This window comes from Larus michahellis, chromosome 7 (assembly GCF_964199755.1).
Source record: "Larus michahellis chromosome 7, bLarMic1.1, whole genome shotgun sequence".
Classification (NCBI taxonomy): Eukaryota; Metazoa; Chordata; class Aves; order Charadriiformes; family Laridae; genus Larus; species Larus michahellis.
In genome coordinates this window covers 38,756,742-38,780,401 of record NC_133902.1, presented here as the reverse complement: position 1 = coordinate 38,780,401, position 23,660 = coordinate 38,756,742, and the positions used below count along the sequence as shown (strand labels likewise).

General features: G+C 40.7%; 2 protein-coding genes across 3 annotated transcripts in view; one reads left to right on the top strand and one right to left on the bottom strand.

The window, feature by feature from the left end:
- Window positions 1-30: 30 nt before the first annotated feature.
- LOC141746923 (retinol dehydrogenase 7-like) lies at window positions 31-12,864 on the top strand. 2 transcript variants are annotated; one of them, XM_074596282.1, is made up of 6 exons: window positions 31-3,594; window positions 6,780-6,840; window positions 7,840-8,170; window positions 9,819-10,077; window positions 11,330-11,493; window positions 12,343-12,864. In XM_074596282.1, exons 2-6 carry the CDS (start codon window positions 6,823-6,825, stop codon window positions 12,591-12,593), a joined length of 1,023 nt encoding a protein of 340 aa, XP_074452383.1. In that variant the 5' UTR covers window positions 31-3,594; window positions 6,780-6,822; the 3' UTR covers window positions 12,594-12,864. The 2 variants fall into 2 exon arrangements, with proteins under 2 accessions (XP_074452383.1, XP_074452384.1); XM_074596283.1 differs by lacking the exon at window positions 6,780-6,840 and having other exon boundaries at window positions 12,343-12,637.
- Window positions 12,865-16,216: 3,352 nt separating this feature from the next.
- LRP2 (LDL receptor related protein 2) overlaps window positions 16,217-23,660 on the bottom strand; it is a 129,026-nt gene continuing 121,582 nt past the window's right edge. Inside the window, exons 75-79 of the mRNA XM_074595490.1 lie at window positions 21,834-21,963; window positions 19,159-19,278; window positions 18,956-19,063; window positions 18,128-18,199; window positions 16,217-17,039 (exon numbers count right to left, since the gene is read on the bottom strand). Of these exons, the coding sequence (XP_074451591.1) occupies window positions 16,884-17,039; window positions 18,128-18,199; window positions 18,956-19,063; window positions 19,159-19,278; window positions 21,834-21,963 (586 nt within the window). The 3' untranslated portion in view covers window positions 16,217-16,883. The remainder of the gene's footprint in view (window positions 17,040-18,127; window positions 18,200-18,955; window positions 19,064-19,158; window positions 19,279-21,833; window positions 21,964-23,660) is intronic.

Here is a 23,660-nt window from a genome sequence, read left to right as displayed (position 1 = left end):
GGGAATGTGGCTTTAAGTCTCTACAGCAGGAAGAGTTTGGTCATCTTGGGCAGAGAAGGGAATGGAAACAGGGCCTTCCTCTGGGAGAAGTGAACTCGTGTAGGAAGGAGGACAGAAAATCCTCTTCCTGACGCTGCTTTCTTTAGCAGTCACTCCTATTCAGTTTTGAGGCCGAGGAAATTGTGATTGCCTTTCCTTGGTACAGTCCTAACTGGAGAGAGAGCAAAATAAAGTGCCCAAGTCGTTGAGCTGGTTGGGAATCACACCCCTTTCCACTCACAGGACTTTGCAAGGGTTAGGTGAGGCGTTTTCCTGGTCAGCATCCTAAATCCTGAGGATCTTTAAAGCCCAGCTCTACCACTCTCTTGTAAAGGATCCACAGCTAGCTACAAATGTAGGCTGTGGATCCAATTACATGGGCCCAATACCTGCACTTAAGGTAGTGAAGAGCTAAGGTGGGGTTTTTTTAATTAAAAAAAATAAATCTGAGCTCGCAAGGCTTCAAGTCTGGGAGCTATTTCTTGGCACAAAAATAATAGGCCTGTGTTTTTTGAGATGCTGAGTAATTCCTGTGGAGAGGTGCTGCTCTTGTTCAGTTCCTGACACAAGTGCCTGTTAAGACCCGGCTCCACTGGAATTAATCATGGCAAAGTGCTTGAGAACTGCAGAGACCCCACGTCGAGTCTGTAACTACACATTGCTGAGGAAGCTGTTTCCCACTGCCATGGAAACTGCTCAGCGGTGAAACAAATGCTTTCCTCATGCTGGTGAATTTGCTGTGACATGGTCAGGCTAAAGAGCAAGTTACCTGGTGGCTATCCACATAGTGCTGGTTTTCAATTTAGTTTCTTTGGAACATGCAAAACATCAGTTCTACTTTTCTCAGTGCAGCTTATGCTTAGGCTTTAGAGGGGTCATTTAATTTATGTCTCAGCTATCTAAAAAAGTTATTCCTTCTAGAGCAGGTTTGAGGTGAATACCTCTCAACTGTTTACTCTTCCTAAGGTATTGATGGCATTGCTGTGGTAGATTTTATTTTAAACCAACTTTGCATCAATAAAAGTGACAGAAGAACAAGTTTTCTTTATTTAGGATTTAATCTGAAGGCTGTTGTGTGGCTGCCGGGTGAGCTAGTAGCTTCCCTGCCACAATCTGCCTGAGCTGTTAGCTCTCCAGGCAAGACATCAGTCCACCCCAGTCAGTGAACTTCTTGGCTCCTGCAGAGCAGGCGACGTTGGGCTGTAGGGATGTGACCTCTGATCTTAGCAGGTAGCCCTGGTGTCACTTCACACAGAGCCTTTCCAGAAGCTAAAGCTGCTTTTTTTTTCCCCTCACCAAGATTACTCAGCCGAAAGTTATTAGGGAAACAAAGTATGGAATGACACCACCTACTTTGATCTTTATCTTTAGAAATTATAGTTTGGCTCGTTTAATTCAAGTTTCTGTCAGACCACAATATCAGTTGCTGCGAGACCCTAGCAATGCAAAGGTTAACATTTAAAGGAAAACACAAACAGAATTTGGGACAGGGCACACTAGCTGTAAATATATTCTTTAAATTAGAAATGCAGGAAAAACATCAGCTGCTCAATTTATTACTTCTCACTGTTTGGAGGGTCAGATTCTGCTGGCATTTTCTCTCCTGGAACCAGATGCTACGTTTACTTAGACGCCAGCAACAAAAGCCAGTGACTTCTGGAAATGAGCAAACGACAGTGTGCTCTGCTATGGCTACCAAAGCCTGTCCTGCTCACAAGACTGCATAAGGCAGGTGAATATTTAGACATACGTTTTTAGGGACTGGAAGGGACTTGTTCAGGAGAAGATCCATGACTTCCACAAGGTCAGAACATCTTGGGGGACAGCACCCACAGGCCCTCGCTTCAGTTAACTTGTTAAAGCCAGCGCACAAAGGTGCGCTTCAAAACCTCCACTTGTCCAGCAGGAATAACGTTAGCTTCTTGCTTTTCACTTGAGAACTAGATTTCCTTCCCCAATGTTACATTTCGAGCAGGGTAATTTTTCCACATCGTTTCTAGGAGTCAGGGATCTCATTATGAAATGCACCTAAGGAGTCAGTGGGAAATCAGACAGTCAAGTGCCGCTTTCTGCAGATGAAAGACTGTTTCACGCCATGCTCTCTGATGGAAAGCTACATATGGAGCACACATTTTGCTTATGTCATTTCTCTTACATTATGTTCCCTTGCCTGCTGTACTCTGAGCAAGTCGGAGGATCCTCTGTGAGAAAGGGAACTTATTGGAAAAATTCCCCATTTCGATGTTTTCCGAGATGCTAAGCAGGATCTGTTCAGCTTTCTGAAATTATCATCTACAGTTCCAAAGCAGTTTGCTGGGAAAAAAATTAGCAGTAGAGAAAAAGAAACTCCTTTTATGTTTTTCTCTCCTTCATTTGTGTGGCAAAGGATTGCGAACTACACCACCAGGACTCCTGACCTGACACTCCTGGAGAAACGTTCCCCTGCAACAGGCTTTGCGTGCTGGTGGAGTGCTGTTTTGTGGTCATTTCAACCACACTGTAGAGCCTGTTGTTTGAATCAGGCCAGATAGGACAAGGCAGGCACAGCAGGTGGAAATTTCTGCCAGCCCCCTGCCGAATCACCAAATCTCCATCAAGCTGCACACCTCTCCTGACTGCCCCCAGTGCTGAAAGCACAGTAACAACCAACACTGCAGCTCGGGCTGGTGTGGCGCTCAGAGCGACAAAAGAAACAAGAATTTCAAGGCCCAAGCTGAAACGAGCAGGGAGAGAAACCGAAGGAAGAAGAGCTGCCCACCAAGCAGAGGGTGAACTAACAACTCTGCAGCTCCTGGCAGGGGTCACTTGCCACCGTCTGCTCAACTGAGTGGGGCCAGGTCACTTCCAGCTTCATCCTACGAGCTTCTGTTTGGACAGTTTGTAGAATTGTAGCCTTTATTTGAAAAACATTGCTTAGTTACTCAGGCAATCCATTTGCTTCTAGTATCAAAAAGCTGCCTCCAGACTAGAAAAAATAATTTCATCCCTGGAAGTTTTCACATACAAGGATGTATCTTAAAAGATTAAGTCATGTCCATAATGACTTGCTCACATGCAGGAGAAAAGGTGGAAGTCTGAACCAGGCCCTGCTAAATCAAATGAAAGACTCCTGCTGGTTTCAAGAGGAATCACAGATCAGTCCTTCCCAGATGAGGAGATTAGGTCTTCCTAATGAGTCTTGACAGCCCCCCAGGCTCTGTCGATTACTATATATAGCCAGCGATGCTTACACAACATAGGTAGGACAGGCAGGCATGAAGCACGTACAGAAGATTAACACCAAGTCCCTAAGGTAGAAACATCACAGTACGAGTCATTATCAACAGCAGGGAGAGGGACTGTGCTTGTCAAACGATGTACAGCAATCGGAATGCACCACCAGACACAGGATTTACAGTGAGATTTTTCTGGAAACTATCACCATGCGGATCTTGGTGCACAAGCTTATGAGTTTGTCTTGGGCAACTTCTATATTCTGACACTGGAAATAACCGGCGAAGGCAACTCGTGAGCACCTGGAGGTATAGACTGACCCTGCAGATGTCTCCCCAGAATGTGAGTACCAGCACAAAACCAGAAGCTGTGTCTATCATTATAGCGAGCAGTACCTGTTACAGCCACTTGCAGAATGACAGAGAGAATGAATTACACACTTGTTTTTGAGCGTGCAGACGAGAGAACATGCAGTCCCTTCCTTTCTAGAGTGATTTTTACAGTTGTTGCTTATCTAAGCACCCACTGGGTCTGAATAACATGCTAACTCAGAAATATTCTTCACACCATCTGGAATCTTTCTCTGCTCCTTTATTTTTAATTACTGGTTCAGTCACCTAAGAATTTACAGGGTTCCATTTTCCTGGGTCTTTTACTGATACTGTGGTAAAATTCTGAAGTGCAAGCAATACAAGGAAAGATACAATCACGCTGAGAAATCAGCCCCCATTGTACCAGCCTACATTCATCTCCCTGCAAAATGCAGTGCAGGAGACTTTGGAGATGTACTTCTTTTAAGGAGACAGATTAATGAAGACCTTAAGTTCTCTGCAGATCACCAAACTGAAATATCACACTGCCATTTTTACACAGCATACAAAACCCCACTCCTTTCCCATGAAACAAAAGTGCAAAGCCCTGCACATGCAGGAATAGCTCACCTAAGAGTGAGAGATGCAATGTGTTTGTGCCTGCATATTTGTTCAATTTGTTAACTGATGACCAGGGGTTTTGTTGCTCTGGCAGGATGACCGATTATTAAAGTTTGTACTCCCTAGACTCTGGAGAGCTGTTGGGTGACCTGTCAGAGTGTTGTCTGATACATCTAAACCTTCTGCTGAGTACTACGTGAGTGCTGCTTCTGAAGGACCCCAGTCCCTAAATGTCCCCCTGGCAGTTCTTGCTCAGCATGCCTGGCAGGTCACTCTAACCTATTGCAGACTGACTTCTGGAGGTTTGCACTGCCAGCACAGTGGCGGATGAAGGAATCCAAAGCACACCCAGACCCCAAGTCTCACTCCAACCTCAGGTTCTTTGGCATGACTACCAAAGAAAACTTGCTGTGGGAGTAAAATAGTAACACCCCCCTTTCAGTATGTTCCATGTGCTTCAGTTTCCTTTCGTGCAGAGAAGCAGAGGGATGCTGTATTTTGCAGTTGTCTAAGGATCTTAAAGGGCTCTCGGTGTAGGCATGCTGCTTTTCTCTAAAATCAATTGCATTTATAATGGCACTTGTCTAGGCATAAGAAGCCAAGCTTTATCCCAAGAGTTCTCAATTTGCCAGGCAAATATCAAAGTTTTAATGGAAAGTAGAATTTACCTTTAGCTATTTACTGGCTACGTTAGTAATCAGAGTTCAATATTTATGAAGATATATCAATACTCTTGAAATATCATGCTGACATTTTCTCTGGAAGCACACTTTGCCACTCCAGGCAGCTATTTGAAAATCAATATGCCCCTGGAAGACAAGTGGCTTTTTTAGTGCTCCGCAATTATCAAATGTTGCATAACATTGTACATTCACACAACTAGACTATTTTCTTGGAAGAAAACTTTAACCGAGGCAGTTTCCTTTCATTCTGACCTCAGACTCCTTCCAGCAGCAATGACATCATCTAGCAGAGTAAATACTGGCAGAAGGCTCCAGCAGAGCAAAACTCGCCACGTGTTCAGCAGCGAATGTCCATGTTATGGGAGAAGGAGCACTGGTACTCAGGGAGAACTAGGCGGTTAGGGATTACAGGTTTAGGAACACTTGCCCAGGGCTGTTAGGGGGGAGAGGAGCAGCAGAGGCTCCACACACAGTGCTGCCCTCTCAGCTGCTGCCCCTGGAACCCCTTATCTTACAACGCTTCTGTGCCAATTATTGCTACCTAAATACAAGGATTAACACTAACCAGAGCAGTCCCAGGTGTTTCTCTTATAGGAGCCAATAGGCATCCTGGCCAGACACTCCAGAACTTCTCCACAATGCCCAGTTTCAGATTTAACTTGCTTTGCAGTAGTGCACGCTCACTGCCCACTGCTTCCTCCCTGCAGCACAGCCAAGGAAGGAAGGTGTGATTTACAGCTCCAGTTTCATATTAGGTTAATCTTTTCCCCAAATCTCTAATGATTTCATTTAATTTTGTATTGGGGAAAAAGGTGAATTGAGTCCTAACATGATATATCACAACATTGGCTTGCTGAGTATTTTGCCGAGATTTATTAGCGTGGGGTTACAGGAGCCTGCTGGTAGCAGCTCCGTTCCCTCTTTGTGTCTAGCTCAGCTCCAAATTCTGAATCCGCAGTCAAAGGAATGTCATTGACTGGCATGTTGCTGCAAACGGACTGGGCGTATCTATGATCAGCTGCCGCAACTTTCTGTTTTCAGACTTTGTTTTACAGCACAGAAGCCTGAATTAGCCTGAGCTCTTTCACAGAGTTTTAATGGCGCTTCGTCAGAGCACACTCTGTGAGTCCTCTCGGAAAAGAAATGTCACCAACTCAGTGAAACATTACAAAGATGATTCCAAAGTGCACACATTCAGGAGCACTGCAATCCTTGTCAGACCTAACAGGGACATTCACAGCAAAAAACCCAAGTACCTAGGTGAAGTATCTGAACTAGAGGGCCGATTACATCAGCCTCAAAACAACAGTGAGATGGGCTGCTGAAATAACCAATGCAGCCTAGGGACCAATCTAACACCCCAAAGATTCAGTGGGAACCTCCCTGTAGATTGCAGTGGAAGGAGAAGCAAACTCTTATCTGTATGTATTTGCTTAACATTTTATAATCAGAGAGTGTTAACCAGTAGCTCAAAAGTCCACGTTGACGGCTACTGAGGCACCCAACTATGTAAAGTAGGATCATTAAGTGGCAATAAATGTTGTCATTTGTTATCATTTATCAGCTATGTGACTGATTTCATTATTTAATGAGAGTCCAACATTCATTCACTATCAAATTCTGACATTCCTTCCATTCCTACTCGTTGAGGTGACAGCAAAATTTAGAATTAGAAGAAATCCAAATCATCCCATGAACTCAGTAGGACCAAGAACAGCAGATGGGGTCTAGCAGCCAGGCCTAATACATTGGGCTTCCTTTAATATTCATGTCTTAAGGTAGCAAGGATGTTACACAAAAATCAGCCAAATGAATGCTTAACTTCAGACAGCTGTGAGTTAGAGAAGAAAGACCCCTTCCTCTCTGAGTACTTTTGGGATGTAAAAATAATCACAAATTCCTTTTTCTTAAGGTATCGCTTCATTCCTTGAAAACAATCACATTTTAAAGGCCAGATGTCTGAACCTCTACACGTAAGTAACTAAAGCCTAGGTGACTGCTCAGCACCTGTAAAAATGTTTCTCTTTAACAAGGCGTCTGGAAAATGCTTACAAGTCTTCCACAAATATTTAATTTAATTAATTATTTTTGTTTAATTCTTGCACAAATAAAAAATACAAATAGAAAAACAGATGGCAAGAACTGTATTCTACATTTATAAAGAAAAAACCTAATAAGCAAACACTATCCTCCCCACCAGAGTTAGGAAACCTTGTGTTCCCTCAGGGCTTTTTTTTTTTTTTTTTTTTTTTTTTTTTGAGGGCAACATCCCATGCATTTCCCCATTTCTTTATACAAACACACTTCCTATATAATATATTCTACTGTGCTGTATGTCAGTGCTAAACAGGCAACGAGGAACAAGACAGAAGACTCAGGCACTGTCCCAAAGTTTACCTTGTCTAAGGGTCAGAGAGCAGATCACTCACCATCACACAACACGAGTCACGCAACAAGTTAGTCACCAGAGCCACCGCTATAGCTTAGGCTTTTCTGGTTGTTCTTGGGGTCACTCTGCTTCTGTGCAACAGATGAGAAGGGCAGCCTGGGTGGCATCATACAGGCAATCAAAGAGAATCATCCTTCTTCCCACAGGAATTCTCTCCAGTATTAGCAGAAATAACCACCGGCGTCCACAAAGAAACCCAAACGCTACTGTGAGAGGTGATGCGGTCATTCTTTTCAGTCTGAAACATCCTGAAAGGACAGGGCTGACTAGAAAGATTGGTCAGCAAAGCTTGAGAACAGTGGAGATCTATTGAAAATGAGGATAGGGAAGGTTTTGCCAAGACACTTATTCACGGATCCCGATCACATTGTGCGAAAGCTTCCACGCCTGCTCTCCCCTGACTTACAGTGAGATAGACGGGCTGCAACCAGAACCAAAGCCCCTTATGGGAATTGTGTCTGAGGAAGCTGCGGGGTTAGTAAGTACATTCGCTTCATTTCATCATTAACTTATTTTCTTGTAGCTCTCACTTTCAGACTCACTGCACATAGCAATTTTGGCTTCCATACTTTCTCTTATCATTTACTGGCTCATCAGAGACAGTCACAGAGTGAGAAACCTGAGTGGAAAGCACATCTTCATAACAGACTGTGACACCAGACTTGGAAAGTCACTGGCTAAATGGCTTGACAAAAGGGGATTTTGTGTCATTGCTGCATGTGCCACAGAAAAAGGAGGCCAAGAGCTACAGTCGTGCTCTTCACTCTCGCTGAAGACAGTGAACCTGAACTTAGCTGACTCCAACAGCATTGCCAGAGTTGTGGCATTTGTGACCAAAGAGACAGCTGGCAAGGGTAAGTGGCAAGGTAATTTCCCAGAAAAAAGATTCGATATAACCAAAAGTGGTTTAGTTAAAGGTTCTAGTGCCTCTCCACTCTCCAGAGGCATTTTTCATCTTACTGATGAAACACATTCACTCTTAATTTCTGTCGTTTCTCAGTTGAAAGAGATTCTCTCCAAGCAATGCTTTTGGGCTTTCCCTCACTTTCACCAACAGGGTGCCTAAAAATCTAGTTTCTCTGTCAATTAAAACCATATCATTCCCAGGTGTGTTTTTCAGACTCTTTTTGGTGCAGCTGAAGAATGCCAGTGGGGGGAAGGTGCTAACTGGTACCAGAAAAAAACTTTCTTGACAATAAAACCATCCCACCCCATTAAAATCGGTGGGTGTAGGGCTTCTTCAGCCCTCCTCTAGTAAGCAGAGGGGAACTTTTGCATGTCTGAATTAGTCCAACTTTTGCAATGCGCACAACAATTGCACTGATTATAACAGTTAAACACTTGCTGTTTCAGCCCGTTTTCTAAGAGCTGTTTCATAGGCAGCTCTCACTACTGCTATCGCACACCTCTGAGCACTTGTCTAAAAGAGGAAAAGTTTGTCCTTAGATACCTATGAGTTGAATTAAAAAGAAAGACTTAAGTGTTAGTTTTGGAAAGGGTGTTAAAAAAGATCTGTGTGGTAAATATATTCAACCAGGCAATACATGTTTCTTTCTCAGTACCGACAGCTCAGACTAAACATTGTGAACGGCTGCCAAAGGTGATTGCAGCACTTCAACTGTCAGCTGTAATAGCTGATTATATGCTGAATTATACCAAATATTAAATAGGCTTGTTAATTAATTAACTAGCTAAAGCAGCAAAACACATATCTTCTACCAATAGGACTTTCTCCTCAAGGCTTGTAAAACACCATTAACCTCATCATGAGGGTTCCAGACCATTCTTGGAAAAAGTGATTGAGGGCAAGGACAACACAATTATTAGCGCTTACCTCCTCCGGCAGGCCCTGGCTTCCAGCTTGTGGAAAGGCGCACGTTCTTGGTTGGGGTAACCACTGCTAATGCCGTCACCTCAGTCTAGGAAGCTCTTTATGAAGGCCGAGTGATGGACTTTCAGCCTCTCCCTTCAGACGCAAGCTGTCCTCAGCAAACTCTTGGAAGTGTCACTATTTATCTAAAGTTCCTCGAGTAATTTATAAGGTAGTAAAGCACTATTATCACTAATACACAGGGTTAAGCTAATATTTTGAGACACGTTGGCTAATTCTGCATGTCTGGTTTAGACCTTTAGACCCCAACCCAAAAAATCAGTCTCTCCACTTTTATGTAGACTATTTGGTTTTCACAAGATTGTAAGTGCATATTAGGAGCCTACATAGTTGAGTGGATCTGGATAATAAAGCCTAGTATGGTGGCCCATATCTCCAACCGAAATACTTTTTCTTTAATACTTAACCCATATTTTTTTAGAGTCATTGCCTAAGGCCTTCAGCAAATTTTGCCAGGTGTACAGATTAGATCTTACAAGCAAAACCCAGACAACTGTATTCATCTCACTAAAGTTTTTGCAGACTGTGTGCTTGCTTCCCAATGCTACATGTGAAACTCTAGGGTAAGATATTGCCACATACCGAAATAAATGGTTTTGTAAACCCCTCAGGGCTTTTTGGCTTGGTGAGCAATGCTGAAGGACCAGCACCTGTAGCCCCCACTGACTGGCTGAGGATTGAAGACTTCCACTCAGTGCTGGATGTTAGTCTGCTGGGATTGATTGAAATCACACTCAAGCTTCTGCCACTTCTGAAAAAAGCTGAGGGAAGATTAGTCAATCTAATTAATGCCAAAGGTCTCATGGCTTTTGTAGGGGGTGGCTACAGCCTCTCCAAATGGGGCATGGAAGCTTTCTCTGACATCTTACGGTGAGTAGCTAGAAATACATGCATGCATCCAAGAATCAATTCTAGATGTGCTGAGGAAGGGTGACTGCATGTTTGCCCCTCTAGTTTTCTCTCTGGAAATCTTGCCAGGAGGAAAGGAAAATAAGAGGATGCTGGTCACTTGATTGGGATTTCATACTCCAGTACTATGAACAGACCCACTGGGCAACTGCACTGGGAAAAATTTTCATGTCCTGGACAAATGGCTAGCATGCAGCTTTCGGGCATATGAATCCACTGCATACATGAAAGTAAATCAACGGTATAGCCTGGTCAGACACCAAGAGTTTCCTGGGCAATTGTACTTAGTTCTACTTGTCCATTTACAAGCCATTTTATTTTGCTCTAATGCTCCATAAAAATCTGAGCTGGATGATTCCAGGCAGCAACCACCTTACCAAAGGTACTCATAACTTCAGAAAATTGTTAAGCTGAGCACCTTTCACTGAAGCCAGTTGTGTTGCACTGACTTGAGAAAGCCCAGTGAGTCAAGCCTTCACAAGGTCTAGGAAAGTTGGTTGCAAACCAGTATGAATGCTTATTTAAAGAAAGCATATGCCCCAAGGAAATATAGCACAAAGTAATGGCTAATGCACTCGTGGTCCATTCCTTTACACACTTTGGAATGAAGCTGCCTGTGTCTCTTGAGCTGCCCAGCAAGACAAAGAGGCCATTTTCATCCCAAAATAATTGCATTGCAACTCAAAGTCACAGAGAGGGAAGCATGCTACCAGGAAACACACTAACCTTTATTGCAGTAACATTTAATCACTTAACCATAGCCATTTAACCGTACAGAACAATAAAGTTCTAATCCAACTGAAAATTTTTACTTGCTTTTACTTTTTCCCAGGCACTTTAATAATCTGTTTGTGCTGGAAACTGAAATGATGCAACAGCATTTGAAATAGTCAAACGTTTTAGTCTGATAAGACATGGCCAAGATGCAGCTGGCTGCTGCATTCTTTGCATTGGTCCAACATAAACCACACAGAAAGCTGTGAATCTACCTGACACTGCTTTTTCTTTCCTGAGAGTTAATTGCCTGCTACACTTTTACAGGGCAGGTACACTGCTATGAAGATAATTTGAACATCTCAAAATTATTCCACATTTGAAGATAAGAATCAAAGTCTCAAATATTAATTTATGTGACAGACTTTGAACTTACTTGTTTAATAGTTATGCCATTATTGGGATGTCAGGGATGGTTATTGTGTTTTTTTTCTTCTAGAATAGAGATGCAGCATTTTGGAGTGAAAGTAAGCATTGTTGAGCATGGTTTCTTTAAGGCAGGAGTAGTTAATTCAGATGTCATCGAGAGAGACCTCTTAAGACTTTGGAACAGACTGACTCCTGAGATCAGGGACTCATATGGGGAAAAATACTTTCTTGAATGTAAGTAGAAAAAGGACTGTATGAAAGCTCCGGGATGATATTGTCAATGTATATAAATACCTGAAATGAGGCTGAAAAGACAACAGAGCCAAGCTCTTCTCAGTGGTGGGTGCTGAGGGATAGGACCCAAGGCAATGGGTACATGCTGAAACACAGGATGTTTCCGCTGAACAGCCGAAAACACATTTTTACTGTGAGGGCAACCGAGCACTGGCTCAGGTTGCCTAGGGAAGCTGTGGAGTCTCCATTCTTGGAGATATTCAAAAGCTGTCTGGACATGGTCCTGGGCAACCTGGTCTAGGTGACCCAGCTTGAGCAGGGGAGGCTGGACCAGAGTTCATTTCCAACCTCAACCAATCTGTGATTCTGTGAACGTTTGCTGGACTTCATTAATGTTCATTTAGAACCCATTGCTGACTGTTCTGGACTATGCTTATGTTAGATGAGGTCTGTGCTATTAATTCCCATATGAGATTGGTGGGATGTGATGTCATGCTACCATCCTTAGTCACTCTATACTTAAAGGTAGAATGCCCAGGGGGAATGAATTGCTGTGACTATATGCTAAATTCATGGCTTACTGATATCTGAAAGGTTGTGCTATGTCACGCTACACTTACTGTAGGGAGCATCTGGCTCACAATACGGACCAGGGAGATTTCGGTTTACTGGGCTCTTGGGTGTCCTGCAGCCTTTCGGGTCTCTGCTCTGCGGTAGCTATACTGCTTTCGGTACTTAAGCCAGTAGTTTAAAGCAAGCCTGAAGCTGTAGCCAAGCCTTTAATATAAATAATCCTCTCGCAGAGAATGTTGCATATAAATGCTTTCATGTTTATTTTCTTCTTTACAGATATAAAAGCTCAAAGATCATCAGTGAAAAGACTGTGTGACCCCGATATTTCTAAGGTCATAAAATGCATGGAACATGCCCTGGTAGCAAAGTACCCCAGGAGACGATACAGAGCTGGGTGGGATGCAAAGTTCTTTTGGTTGTTTCTCTCCTATGCCCCAAGCTGTTTATCTGACATGCTGCTGTGTATGATGTTTCCAGCTCCAGCAGCTAGTGGGAGATCAGCTCCTGGAGTTCTAATTGACATTTAGTATTAAGCAGTATCAGCTCTGCAGAAATAAATACTAATCCTGTCAAAACCAGATGTCGTCTTCTTTACCAGTTACTAAACTGCTTAAATTCCTTTTAGAAGTCACCTCCTCCACCCCCCCACACCTCCTTACCTGGAATTTCTGAGTTTGCAGTTAGGCTTGTAAATCCAGCATGTTTTTGAAGGTCATTTTTTATGCTCAGAAATGATACCTTTATAGGATCTGCATTCATAAAATATTCAGCTACAAAGCTGGTTAATACTACGCACCCAATAAATAAAAATTAAATGAGAAAAATAAAACCACAAAAGGAATCAGTTTTTCAAGTGGACTTCATCAACATATAGACTGCTAGTGAACTTGAAATAAAACGATTATCACTCTCTACAACTACCTGAAAGGAGGTTGTAGAGAGGTGGGGGTCGGTCTCTTCTCCCAAGTAACAAGTGATAGAACAAGAGGAAATGGCCACAAGTTGTGCCAGGGGAGGTTTAGATTGGATATATTGGATATTGGGAAAAATTCCAAAATGGTTATCAAACATTGGAACAGGCTGCCCAGGGAAGTGGTGGAATCGCCATCCCTGGAAGTATTTAAAAGACATGTAGACACGGTGCTTAGAAACATGGTTTAGTGGTGGTTTTGGCTGTTAGGTTGATGGTTGGACTTGGTGATCTTAAAGGTCCCTTCCAACCTATATGATTCTATGATTCTATATCTTATACATGTACCTTACAGAATGTATTTAGTCAGTTTTAGTCATCTTTTTCATGTGGGGTTTCTTATGGTCATATTCAGGAGTTGCTAAACTTCACAAGCTTCTGAACACAAGACACGAAGCCCAGCTATTGCAACATATTCCAAAAATTACAGTTGCAGTATTTCACCACATCTCATCACCTAACTATTCAACTGTGTAGCTATTTCACAGATAGGCAATTACAGGGAAAATCAAAACTATATTGTACTCTGTTACCATGCAAACAGAGTGTCCAAACTTATATTTTAACTTTCTTCCTAATATTAGTATAGTTTATGAGGAAAATATTAAAAATAATATGCATTCACATTTCTTTCACGCTCAGTGTGCTTTGCAAGTTAAAAGGATGATTGTTTCACTCATTAGATGAAACAGGTCATTAGTGCATGCTTTGGCAAATTATTTTAACTGTACAAAGAGTGTGTTCAGAATGGCAAAATGTTAGTTGAGGTTACTGTGCCTCTTGTACACCATTTCTATCTGTTGAGCTGCTGGCCAGACCCTCGCAAACTGGTGTTCCTAGAGATATTAAAATTGAAGGGGTAAAGGTTTTATTTGCTAAAGAGCTGTGCTGGTGATTAATCATTAATGTGCAATTCAATTAAGCTTACAAAAATACCATGTCCAGGTCAGAACTCCAAATGTAAGGAAAGGAGTTTCATCACTCTGTGTGTGTGAGAGGGGGCGTGTGTGTTTGTACATGTGCAAGAAAGGGGCAGAATGTAAAAGTGTTTAGTAACCTTTAAGTATTTCATTAAGGTTCTATTCTCTGGCAAAGGGCTTCAAGAATAAATTTGTTTTACCTCATTTAGTGATAAATACCTGCAGAAGGATAGTTCTCTCTATCTGACCTGACAGCTGAAAGAGAATGCACATGAAAAAACTGAATAGTATAATTTATCAGCCGTAATAGTATAATTTATCAGTGGTGGATTACAGAAAGGTGCTGAAATCTCTAAAAATCAGCCGCCTTTGAAACAGAATGAGTCTAGAGTTCAAGAATCCAAGCAGGGACTGTCCTCATAGGGAAAAAAGAATACAAGTGAAAAACGAATTTAGGGGTAGAATCTAAAGCTTCTGCTGAACAAAGTACCAAAAATTAAATTTTACATGAACAGAAGGGTACGTTGTGGTATGCTACTGAGAGCAAGAGTCCCAGTTGAAGCTTAGGAATCCTTCACCATCAGGTACACTGAACAATCAGATCTACATACTACCTATCTATACAGTATCCCAGGGATGGTTTTCTTCTCCCCTGGAGAAGAGAAGGCTCTGGGGAGACCTTAGAGTAGCCTCCCATACCTAAAAGGGGCCTACAGGAAAGATGGGGAGGGACTGTTTCTCAGGGAGTAGAGCGATAGGATGAGAGGTAACAGTTCAAACTGAAAGAGGGGAGATTTAGATTAGATATTAGGAAGAATTTTTTTACCATGAGGGTGGTGAGGCACTGGAACAGGTTGCCCAGAGAAGCTGTGGCTGCCCCATCCCTGGAGGTGTTCAAGGCCAGGCTGGATGGGGCTTTGAGCAACCTGCTCTGGTGGGAAGGTGTCCTTGCCCATGGCAGGGAGGTTGGAACTAGGTGAACTTTTCCACATCTGAAATGTTACAACTCTTGTTGGGGGGTGTGGGGGGAAACCTCTGATACATGGCGGACATAGTAGCGGTTTTCTCCAAAATCAATTCCAAATCTTTCCATTGACAAAGACTATTCGCAACACTGATGCTACTTTTTCTTGTGGTATGCAATGGACGGCAAGTCTTGTGGAAATGTTAGCCCTGCCTTCTGTCTTTAAAAAACATTGTGAACTCTTTCCTTAAGAACAGCAACCTGCCTTTCAAAGAAATCCTTTCTCATAGCCTTACGCATGCGCGTGCTGTGCCTCAGATTCTAACGATTTTTCTACACTAAAGCACTCAGCTGTGAAAATTAATCGAGCTAAGGTTTTAATTTCTTACGTCCATACTACTTGATAGTCAGTGTGTGTAATAGGGCACTTTTCACACTTACAGTGATACGATACAATGTCATTGATGTTATATCAAGAACTTTAGACAGTTGTGTGAAGCACTAAGCACTGTTCTTATTTGACTTTATCTAAAGCGCTGTTCTTTTCATCGCAGAGTGCACTGAAGTCTCCACAACTGAAAAGATGTATATAGAGCCTTGACACAAATTATGGAATAAGGATGTGATAAAATAATACATTTATTAGATTTATTCAGCAGCATCATTTTCCAGTTGTCTTTTCTAATCAAAGTACATTACAAAGTAATTATAAGCATTCTAATTAGAAATAGTATATATTTTGAGAACTCGGATATAAAACAATCAAATAGCAGAAGTCTCAATGATTATAATTTTAGGAATCTTTAAACTATATGAGTAGCTAGCCAGGAATGTTGAGTAACATGTTCCTGCAGTGGTACTCAGAGTTTCCTCAAATGGTTCATGTTGTGAAAACTACCTCGACTAATTAATAGAAAAGCTAGTAAGATGTACAGTATATTCTGATAGAAGATTATAAAAATAACCAGATAACTACAAAGACTGCATTAGTAGAAATTGTTTCCCTTTCTATTAATGTCCACCTCAGGAAATAAATAGTCAATAAAATTAAATTTTCACATTAAAAAACCTGAATAATTTCTTAAATGAACCAATAGCTTTTGTATTTTGCTGTTTGGAAATAAGCTGTTATAGAAATCTAGCTACTTCATTTAATAGTACAAATTACTTCCAGAGACTCCATCCAAGAACAGAGATATTCCATTGATGAGCAGGAGAAAATCTCATTAGATTAAGTACTCATGGCACTAAAATCTAAATATATCAGATCTTTTTAAGAACGCTATTAATGGAATGGTGTGAATTGGAACCTAGAGGAAAAGTATGTGTCTTATGGACTGAGAGGAAATTGGTTTATGTCAGGCAGTTAAAATATTGTAAGAACAACATTTTGCACAGCACAATGATGCTGCATTGACTCTTCCATCCTTTGTTTAACACAAGATAAGCAGAGACACCCATTTTTACATACAGTAGTACATAAAATAGGTGGTAGAGATGCCCAGAGCACCAGTAGAAGTTTTTAAAGGTGCTGTTATATACTCTAAGATCCTACAAATCAGTAATGTTCCTATATTCACCTTGTTTGGTTCTTTTTTAGTTTAAGCATTTATATAATGTATTTATCCCTAAAGATACGACCAATTCCATACAGATTTCTACTAGCAATATCACCGAACAAGATAATCTTTCAAAAATTTACAAATGTACAATATATTTATAACATTACTTTCAGACAGCTTCAGTGCAAAGATATACATATAGTACATCATGAGAATTGTTCATAAAAATAGCAATTGGCATTTGTCAAAAAACAAGGCATAGTTTCAACATACATCTCCAGCCATTGGCTAAGAAATGTATATATTTTTATAAAGCATTTGAATGTGAACCTTACTCTTCTGTTTATAAAAAATATATGTGCAAATGGATGTGTCTAATTTTCCCTATACCAGTTACCTAGTTATACCACAGAGTCCTCTTTAACAAGATTGGCCGTGTCTTTAAACGTATCCTCTGTTGCTGTATAAGCTAATGGTTGGTCTCTCTTCAGAGTAATCCTGGGAGGCAGAGAAGGAGAAGGGACATTTTCTGTGCCCTGTTGCTGTTCCTTTTCCATCTGAAACAATAATCAGAAAATCCAAGTTTACATCCTAACGTACAAAACATCCAACCTTAACTTTCAGAAATGTTAAATAAATATCCAAATATTTTGCTGAAGTCAAGTGTCATGGTATAAGTTATTTCTGCAAATCACTACCTGTAACAAAATTTAAATGCTAATTTCACCTCAGATGGTACAGCTGGGTAAATACACTACTACAAACTTACTCCACATGTTGGGACTTCTATTTTAATGCTTAATGTCAGGAGTAGCTTCATAGGTCCATATGCACATAAGAATGTAGATAACATTGGCACTACTACTGTTTGTAAATAGTTACAATAATTAGTGCTGGGGAAATGAATCCCTGGCTTCCTGAACTCACTCTCTCACCTTGTTCAAGCATTAAGAACCTAAATTCTTCACAAAAAGCCGCTAGTGGGACTGAGATTCTTAAGTCACTTAGGCCACCTGGAGATTTTAAACTGTAAGATGAAAAGGGCTGGAATTACTGGCTCAAGTCACTAGAACTCCAAACCTTCCTGCCCAAGCAAGGGGCGAATTCCTCCAACACACATACCACCCGCTGGCACACCATCGTAAAAGAACTGTTTCATCCAACTGTACGGACGAAAAAAATAGGGCCAGTATAGGAACCAGGCTGCAGCGCACAGAGCTACTGAATTTTGTGTGCAGTGCTGCAGCCAGAACCGAGAGAGCAGAAATAGATGCTTCGCTCCTAGTGCAGTACAACAGCCTCCCACTTGCGCCGGGTGCCCGAGCTGTACCAGAATGCACCAGCAAGCTGAAACCAGCCCCTGAGATCCTGGAGCAGGAGCAGGCCACGGTGCTTGGGCTGGAAAGCAGAGATGTGGGCAACGTACCCCTGCTGCCTGAGCTTCCTGCCTGCTGAACACCTCATTCTGCACAAGACTTAATAACTTTCCTCAAAACCACTTCAGTCCTGCCTTGACCTGAGCTGGAATTTCTGTGCTGCTTCACTTAGCAGCAGAATCTACCCATAATCTTTACCCTACGAAAGCAAGAACAAAGTCCAGCAGCACATTAGCTGAAAAATAGAATTATACAATATTAAGGAATACCTCCGCATATATTGGGTTTTCAAAATTAGTGTTCTGTTTCATTTTTCTCTTGAAGAAACTCCACTTTGATTCCTGAAACATAAAAATTATTAGAACTTTACACATTTTTCCTACAACTTCCCTGGAAACTGTCATCACTCACTGTTGGTGTATTTCACTTGCACTGACCGCTAACAGTGATTTCAGCTGGCTGATCTTACTTTGCCATGTTGTAATTCTGGGCATGAGACCCAACTTTCTTTTCTGCTAGATAACCAGTTATGGTTATTTTACCTGAAGTAGTATTCACAAGGCTAGGCCAGAAGGCAATAAAAGTGACTACGTTAATTCGTGGAAGCCCATCATTCCAGACAAATAGGTCAAAGAGGAAAAAAAAAATGATCTTGAAAACAACACAAGAGAAATTACTGAAGGACATGAAACTACAACAGGTTGACACAGCTGTCATTTCATGACTCATCAGAGCGTTTTAGTGCACAATGGGTGAAAATAGTCCTGTAAACAAGCCATCATCAGCTCCAATATGTTCACTTCAAAATAACTGAGTGGGCCAAGAAGAAAAGGGGTTTTGATCCGAAGAGATCCTTACAGTGTGCCCTGGGCAATTCTGAGCCTGCACTGCCTTTCTCTTATCAAACTGTTCCTGACCAGCTCTTGTAAGTCTTGTAAATATGGTCCAGTTAGTTGGGCTTGATGCAGATTATGTTCCAATTCCACGGCATTATTTAAACAGAATTGAAACTATATTGCAGCATCCCTAACAACTCAATTTCCCTGATTTGGAGCACAAAGCAAACAAGGCAGCCTTAGAGCGTTTCCGTGTCCTACCTGAGGTGCATCTGTACTCTGAGGGGGTTCCTTCGGACTAGCAGATATCACAGAGGCATACACAGGATTTTCAAAATTTTCATTTCCCTCACTACCAGCTGCTGCTACCTGTAGGAGAAGAAGGAAAATCAATGTTCTTCAAAGAAGAAAGGAAGGTCACAAAGGAAAGTGAAAGATGAAAGTCAATCCTAAATTTCTCTTACATGTGTTGGCCGAACAACTGTAACTGCACTGGCTGTGCTGGCTCCACCGTCTCTGGTCGTATACATTGGATTTTCAAATGTGATCGGCTGTTTCCCTGACTCCACTGCAAAGTTTTCATTCTGTGAAGGAACAAAACCCAAAACAACAACTGCAGTGCAATAAACATGTCCGTATTCCTACAAATTAATTTATAGTCCAATTCTCAATCTCAGGGAAAAATGCACGCTTACTTTCCCATAGGCTAGATTTCACAACATACAGCGTATGTTAAAATCAAAACATTAGTTTATTATCCATTATTTTACTCCCTGACTTAGCAGATGGACCATTCATTGTTCCAATGTTACTCCATTTCCTAGATGGACAAACCCCCCCTCCCCGCATTTCAACAACTGCCTCAAAGTATTTTATGATGAGCAAAAATGACTCTCACAAATCACACCCTCAAGAGGGAAGAGATATCAAAGGAAGCATAATACCAAAATAAAGATTTCATTTTAGAGATTTCAAATTGACATACAAATTAATAAGCACTATCTGAAATATAAAAGGATTCATTCATTTTGTCCCAGCAGGGAGATCGCTGTATTTCTTGAGACAAAGCAGTATATTTTTTCAGACAAAGCATCCCCTTAGTTATAACATATATGTTATGTCAGAAATAAAATGTTTCACAGTTTTTAGCACACCTCTTATTACAGATCAATACTTTGCCCGTGCATGAAGAACACTGTGTGGATAGCAGCTACCGCACAGATATTGTGACAAACCCTGAGCTGCTGCTATGGTCGGTCCTCACAGGAGGCGAGCAAAGGTGCTGAGTTAAGTATCTCTTACGAAAATATTTAGTGCCACGTAAGGATAGCCATGCAGGGCTAGCCAGCCAAGCATCAACAGGTAGAAGGATAACGAAAGCAAAACCCCACCCAGACTCACCTGTCCTGCTCCTTGCCACAGCCCCATCACAAGGAACAGTGAGAAATAACATGGGCATAAGTACATCAGCTAGTTCTTTAAACCTGACTCATTCCTACGACGGCTTCGTGACACAAGGATCTACGCTTCGTGCTATCAGAGTATAGCTCTTTAACACACAGTGAACTCTTGTCAGCTCCCTCAAGTTAGCTTAGCTTGGCTAAAAACAGCCACACTGAAAAATACCCCTGTAACACACGTGTGACGTTAAAATTTTAGGAAGAACATCCCACAGTTCTTCGCTGCCGTAAACCAAAGCCTTTGAATTCTTTCCCAGGGAACTATGCAATTTTTTGTTTGTACTCTGAATACATAGGGAGAATTAACACCACGGAAGTAGAAATAGCCTGTATCCAGAACTGTTATCAGTCACGTAAGAGTTGCATCGGTTGGACTTCAGTATGTAAAGGGGACCTACAGGAGAGATGGGGAGGGACTCTTTATCAGGGAGTGGAGCGATAGGATGAGGTGTAACAGTTCAAACTGAAAGAGGGGAGATTTAGATTAGATATTAGGAAGAATTTTTTTACTGTGAGGGTGGTGAGGCACTGGAACAGGTTGCTCAGAGAAGCCGTGGATGCCCCATCCCTGGAAGTGTTCAAGGCCAGGCTGGGGGGGTTGGAACTAGATCATCTTTAAGGTCATAAACCTTTAATGGTCATAAACCATTCTATGATTCTATGTCAAAATTGGGACAGAAAAGGGAAAGTACCATAAAGTTTTTCATGCATGAAAAAGATTTGAGGTAATATTCAAGCCTAAAGCTATTTTCACAGTATTTACTGAAATGTTCAGGTTATTTAATTACACAAGCTGTCTAGTTTTAACAAAGAGTGTGTTTCTTCATCTAGAGAAAGGTTTTATATATATATATTTATATATATATAATGAGCTTATCTTCACTAGCTGTTCCATTTCATATTAATTTAGTGTCAGTTAAGTCTGTAATTCATCTTTAACTTCAAAAGTTTAGGGATTTTCTAGCGTAGACTTTGCAGCAAGTGCTTATTATTCAAACATATCTTTGATCTGTTTGCTGTAAGTAAAAACCTTTTGTACATTGTACTTCTTATGGTAAACAGAGGAATATTTTTTCCATGGAAAAACTATACACCATAGGAAGCACAAGGTTGTGCTATTTCTCAGATGTGCATAACAAAACACAGATGAAGTATAGTTACACATTATCATGTCCCCAAAACTATTAAACGTGATTTGTTTAAACTTGCTAAAATAAGAAACTGTCCAATTTATAAGTTGTTGTGCAAAGTACTGTATCCTGTGGTTAGGCCTGAGTTTTACCTCTGAAATTTCTAACATACAGTCTGGATTTGAAAATCACAAATTTTAACCTGTTCTATGGAACACAAAGACCCTTAAAAAATTCCTTATTACAATATTTTCATTTGCCTATTCATTCCCCATACGGTCCACGAATACGATGAAATAGGAAAGGGGGTAATTGATTTAATTTTTTTCACATAAATCTTGAGAAAAGTCACATTATTTTGAAGAATATCCTGCCTTTGTCTTTGTCTTCAATTTACAAAAATCTATTTCAGGAAATTATCCATAAATGTTCACTTCTTTTTCTAGAACACGTTTATAATCTCACTATGTTTTTTCACAAAAGACTATCATCTAAAAATGACTTTAAAAGAACAGAATTTAAAAAAATATTTTCAGAAATAAAACTTACCATTTGCATTGCTCTGTCTATAGCAGAGTCTCCTCCAAAGCCAGAGACTCCTATGTCCATGGTCACATCTGCTCCAGAGCGGAAAGTTACCCCATTGCCATTTTCAGTAGATTTTACAAGACTGCTTAAACTGAAAAAAAAAAAAAAAAAAAAAAAAAAAAAAAAGGAAGAGATTATACAGAAAGGGATCTTACAAAACAGATTCTCTTAGTTGTTCTTCTAAGCATAGTTATCACTTGGAATTTTTGCTGGCTACAGACAAGGGCAGTATTCCTGCATAAGTTCAACAGGTTTTTTAACCTGTTAGCCCCCTCCGAATTATCTCAACTCTCTTTATCTGTATTCACGTAGACATCAAGTGAACTCAATCAATTACAATTCCTGCAAATTTACATACGTTTTGACTACTCTTACTTCATTGTTGATTTACAAACAAATGCATAAATCCACTCAGTTATTCAAATTAATTCAAACCCTTTTTAAAAAAAACGCAGCTGAAATGGTATACAAATTTGTGGATATAATTCCAACAACACCTATACTAAAGGTGTTTATGCATGCAAATCATGAAGTTACCTACAGGATACTGTTTTCATATAAGCAAATTTTCACTCTGTGTATAGATTTATGGTAACCACAAGTGCACGTTGGATTTGCATGAGAAATATTGGAAATGGGGCGAAAGAACACTGTCAGGCTCAAAATAATAGTAGCAGTGAAAGACAGTAGTGAGTAGCCAAATACAGGACCTTCTGCACACAACGCTGAGCATGCAACTCCCCAAAAACATGCAACTACAAATCCACTGCAGAGTTAACTTTTGAATTATTTTTGTCAAATTTGCCTAACTTGAAGGAAGGTAGAAGTATTGAAATAATCTCTCCATTTGTGTGTCCTCATTGGGGCTGGCTTGTGTTAAAACTCTTGCCTACGGCTGGTGCATTGTGCAGCTTTACCAGTGATGCCCGTAGGCATCAGCTGGTTCAGTTTAAAAAAACCTTAAATCTTAGCTATGATTCCTGTACATGGACAAGTCCATGTTAAGGGTAACAGCTGAGCTATAGCTTGAATTAACTCTGCAGTAAAGGTATGAGTTAACAGTTTAAAGAGGGATTGAGCAATGGCAGCACTAAGGCATATTCATGGCAGAAATGAAAACTGTTAGTCAAGCCTCACAGACAAAAACCTGACATCGCCATTTCACGGGGCCTCATATCCTATATGACAAGTCTTGTTGAACAGTAAAGTTTGAGTCAGTGCATTAAAATTTTTACTTGTTCACCCTCTGACAACGCAGAAAATTTCTATTCAAGAAAGCGATAAACAGGGAATTTCAGTGAGGAGCCTGGAGATCTCTTACAGACTCTGTCCTGCAGGATTGATCTGGACAAAGATTTTGCCCCAATTTAACTACGTCAAGCCATAAAAAAATTTAATTAGTTCAGTGGAATCCTCCAGTGAGGAAGCAGTTATCACTACATCCACGTTACTGATTACAATGATTTTATTACACCAAATTAAGAGCTACTACTGTGAAATTGGTGCAAAGACTAGGAATATGCAGCTTTATGCCGTTAAAGACACGTAATTTGCTTAAAGCTAAAAAAATTTGAAAGTGCCATATTCTGACATCTTTTTTAAGAAAATCTAAAATCATTACAAATATTTTTTCTTCATCTTCCTTTGATTTAAAACATAAAATATTTTTGAATGATATTTCACAAAGCTGGTTTTCACTGGGCAGTATAACTGTCAGGAGGGCAGGAACCTACAAAAAGAACAGATTTCTCAGGAAATCTGTTTCACTGGAAACAGATAGAAGTTCAC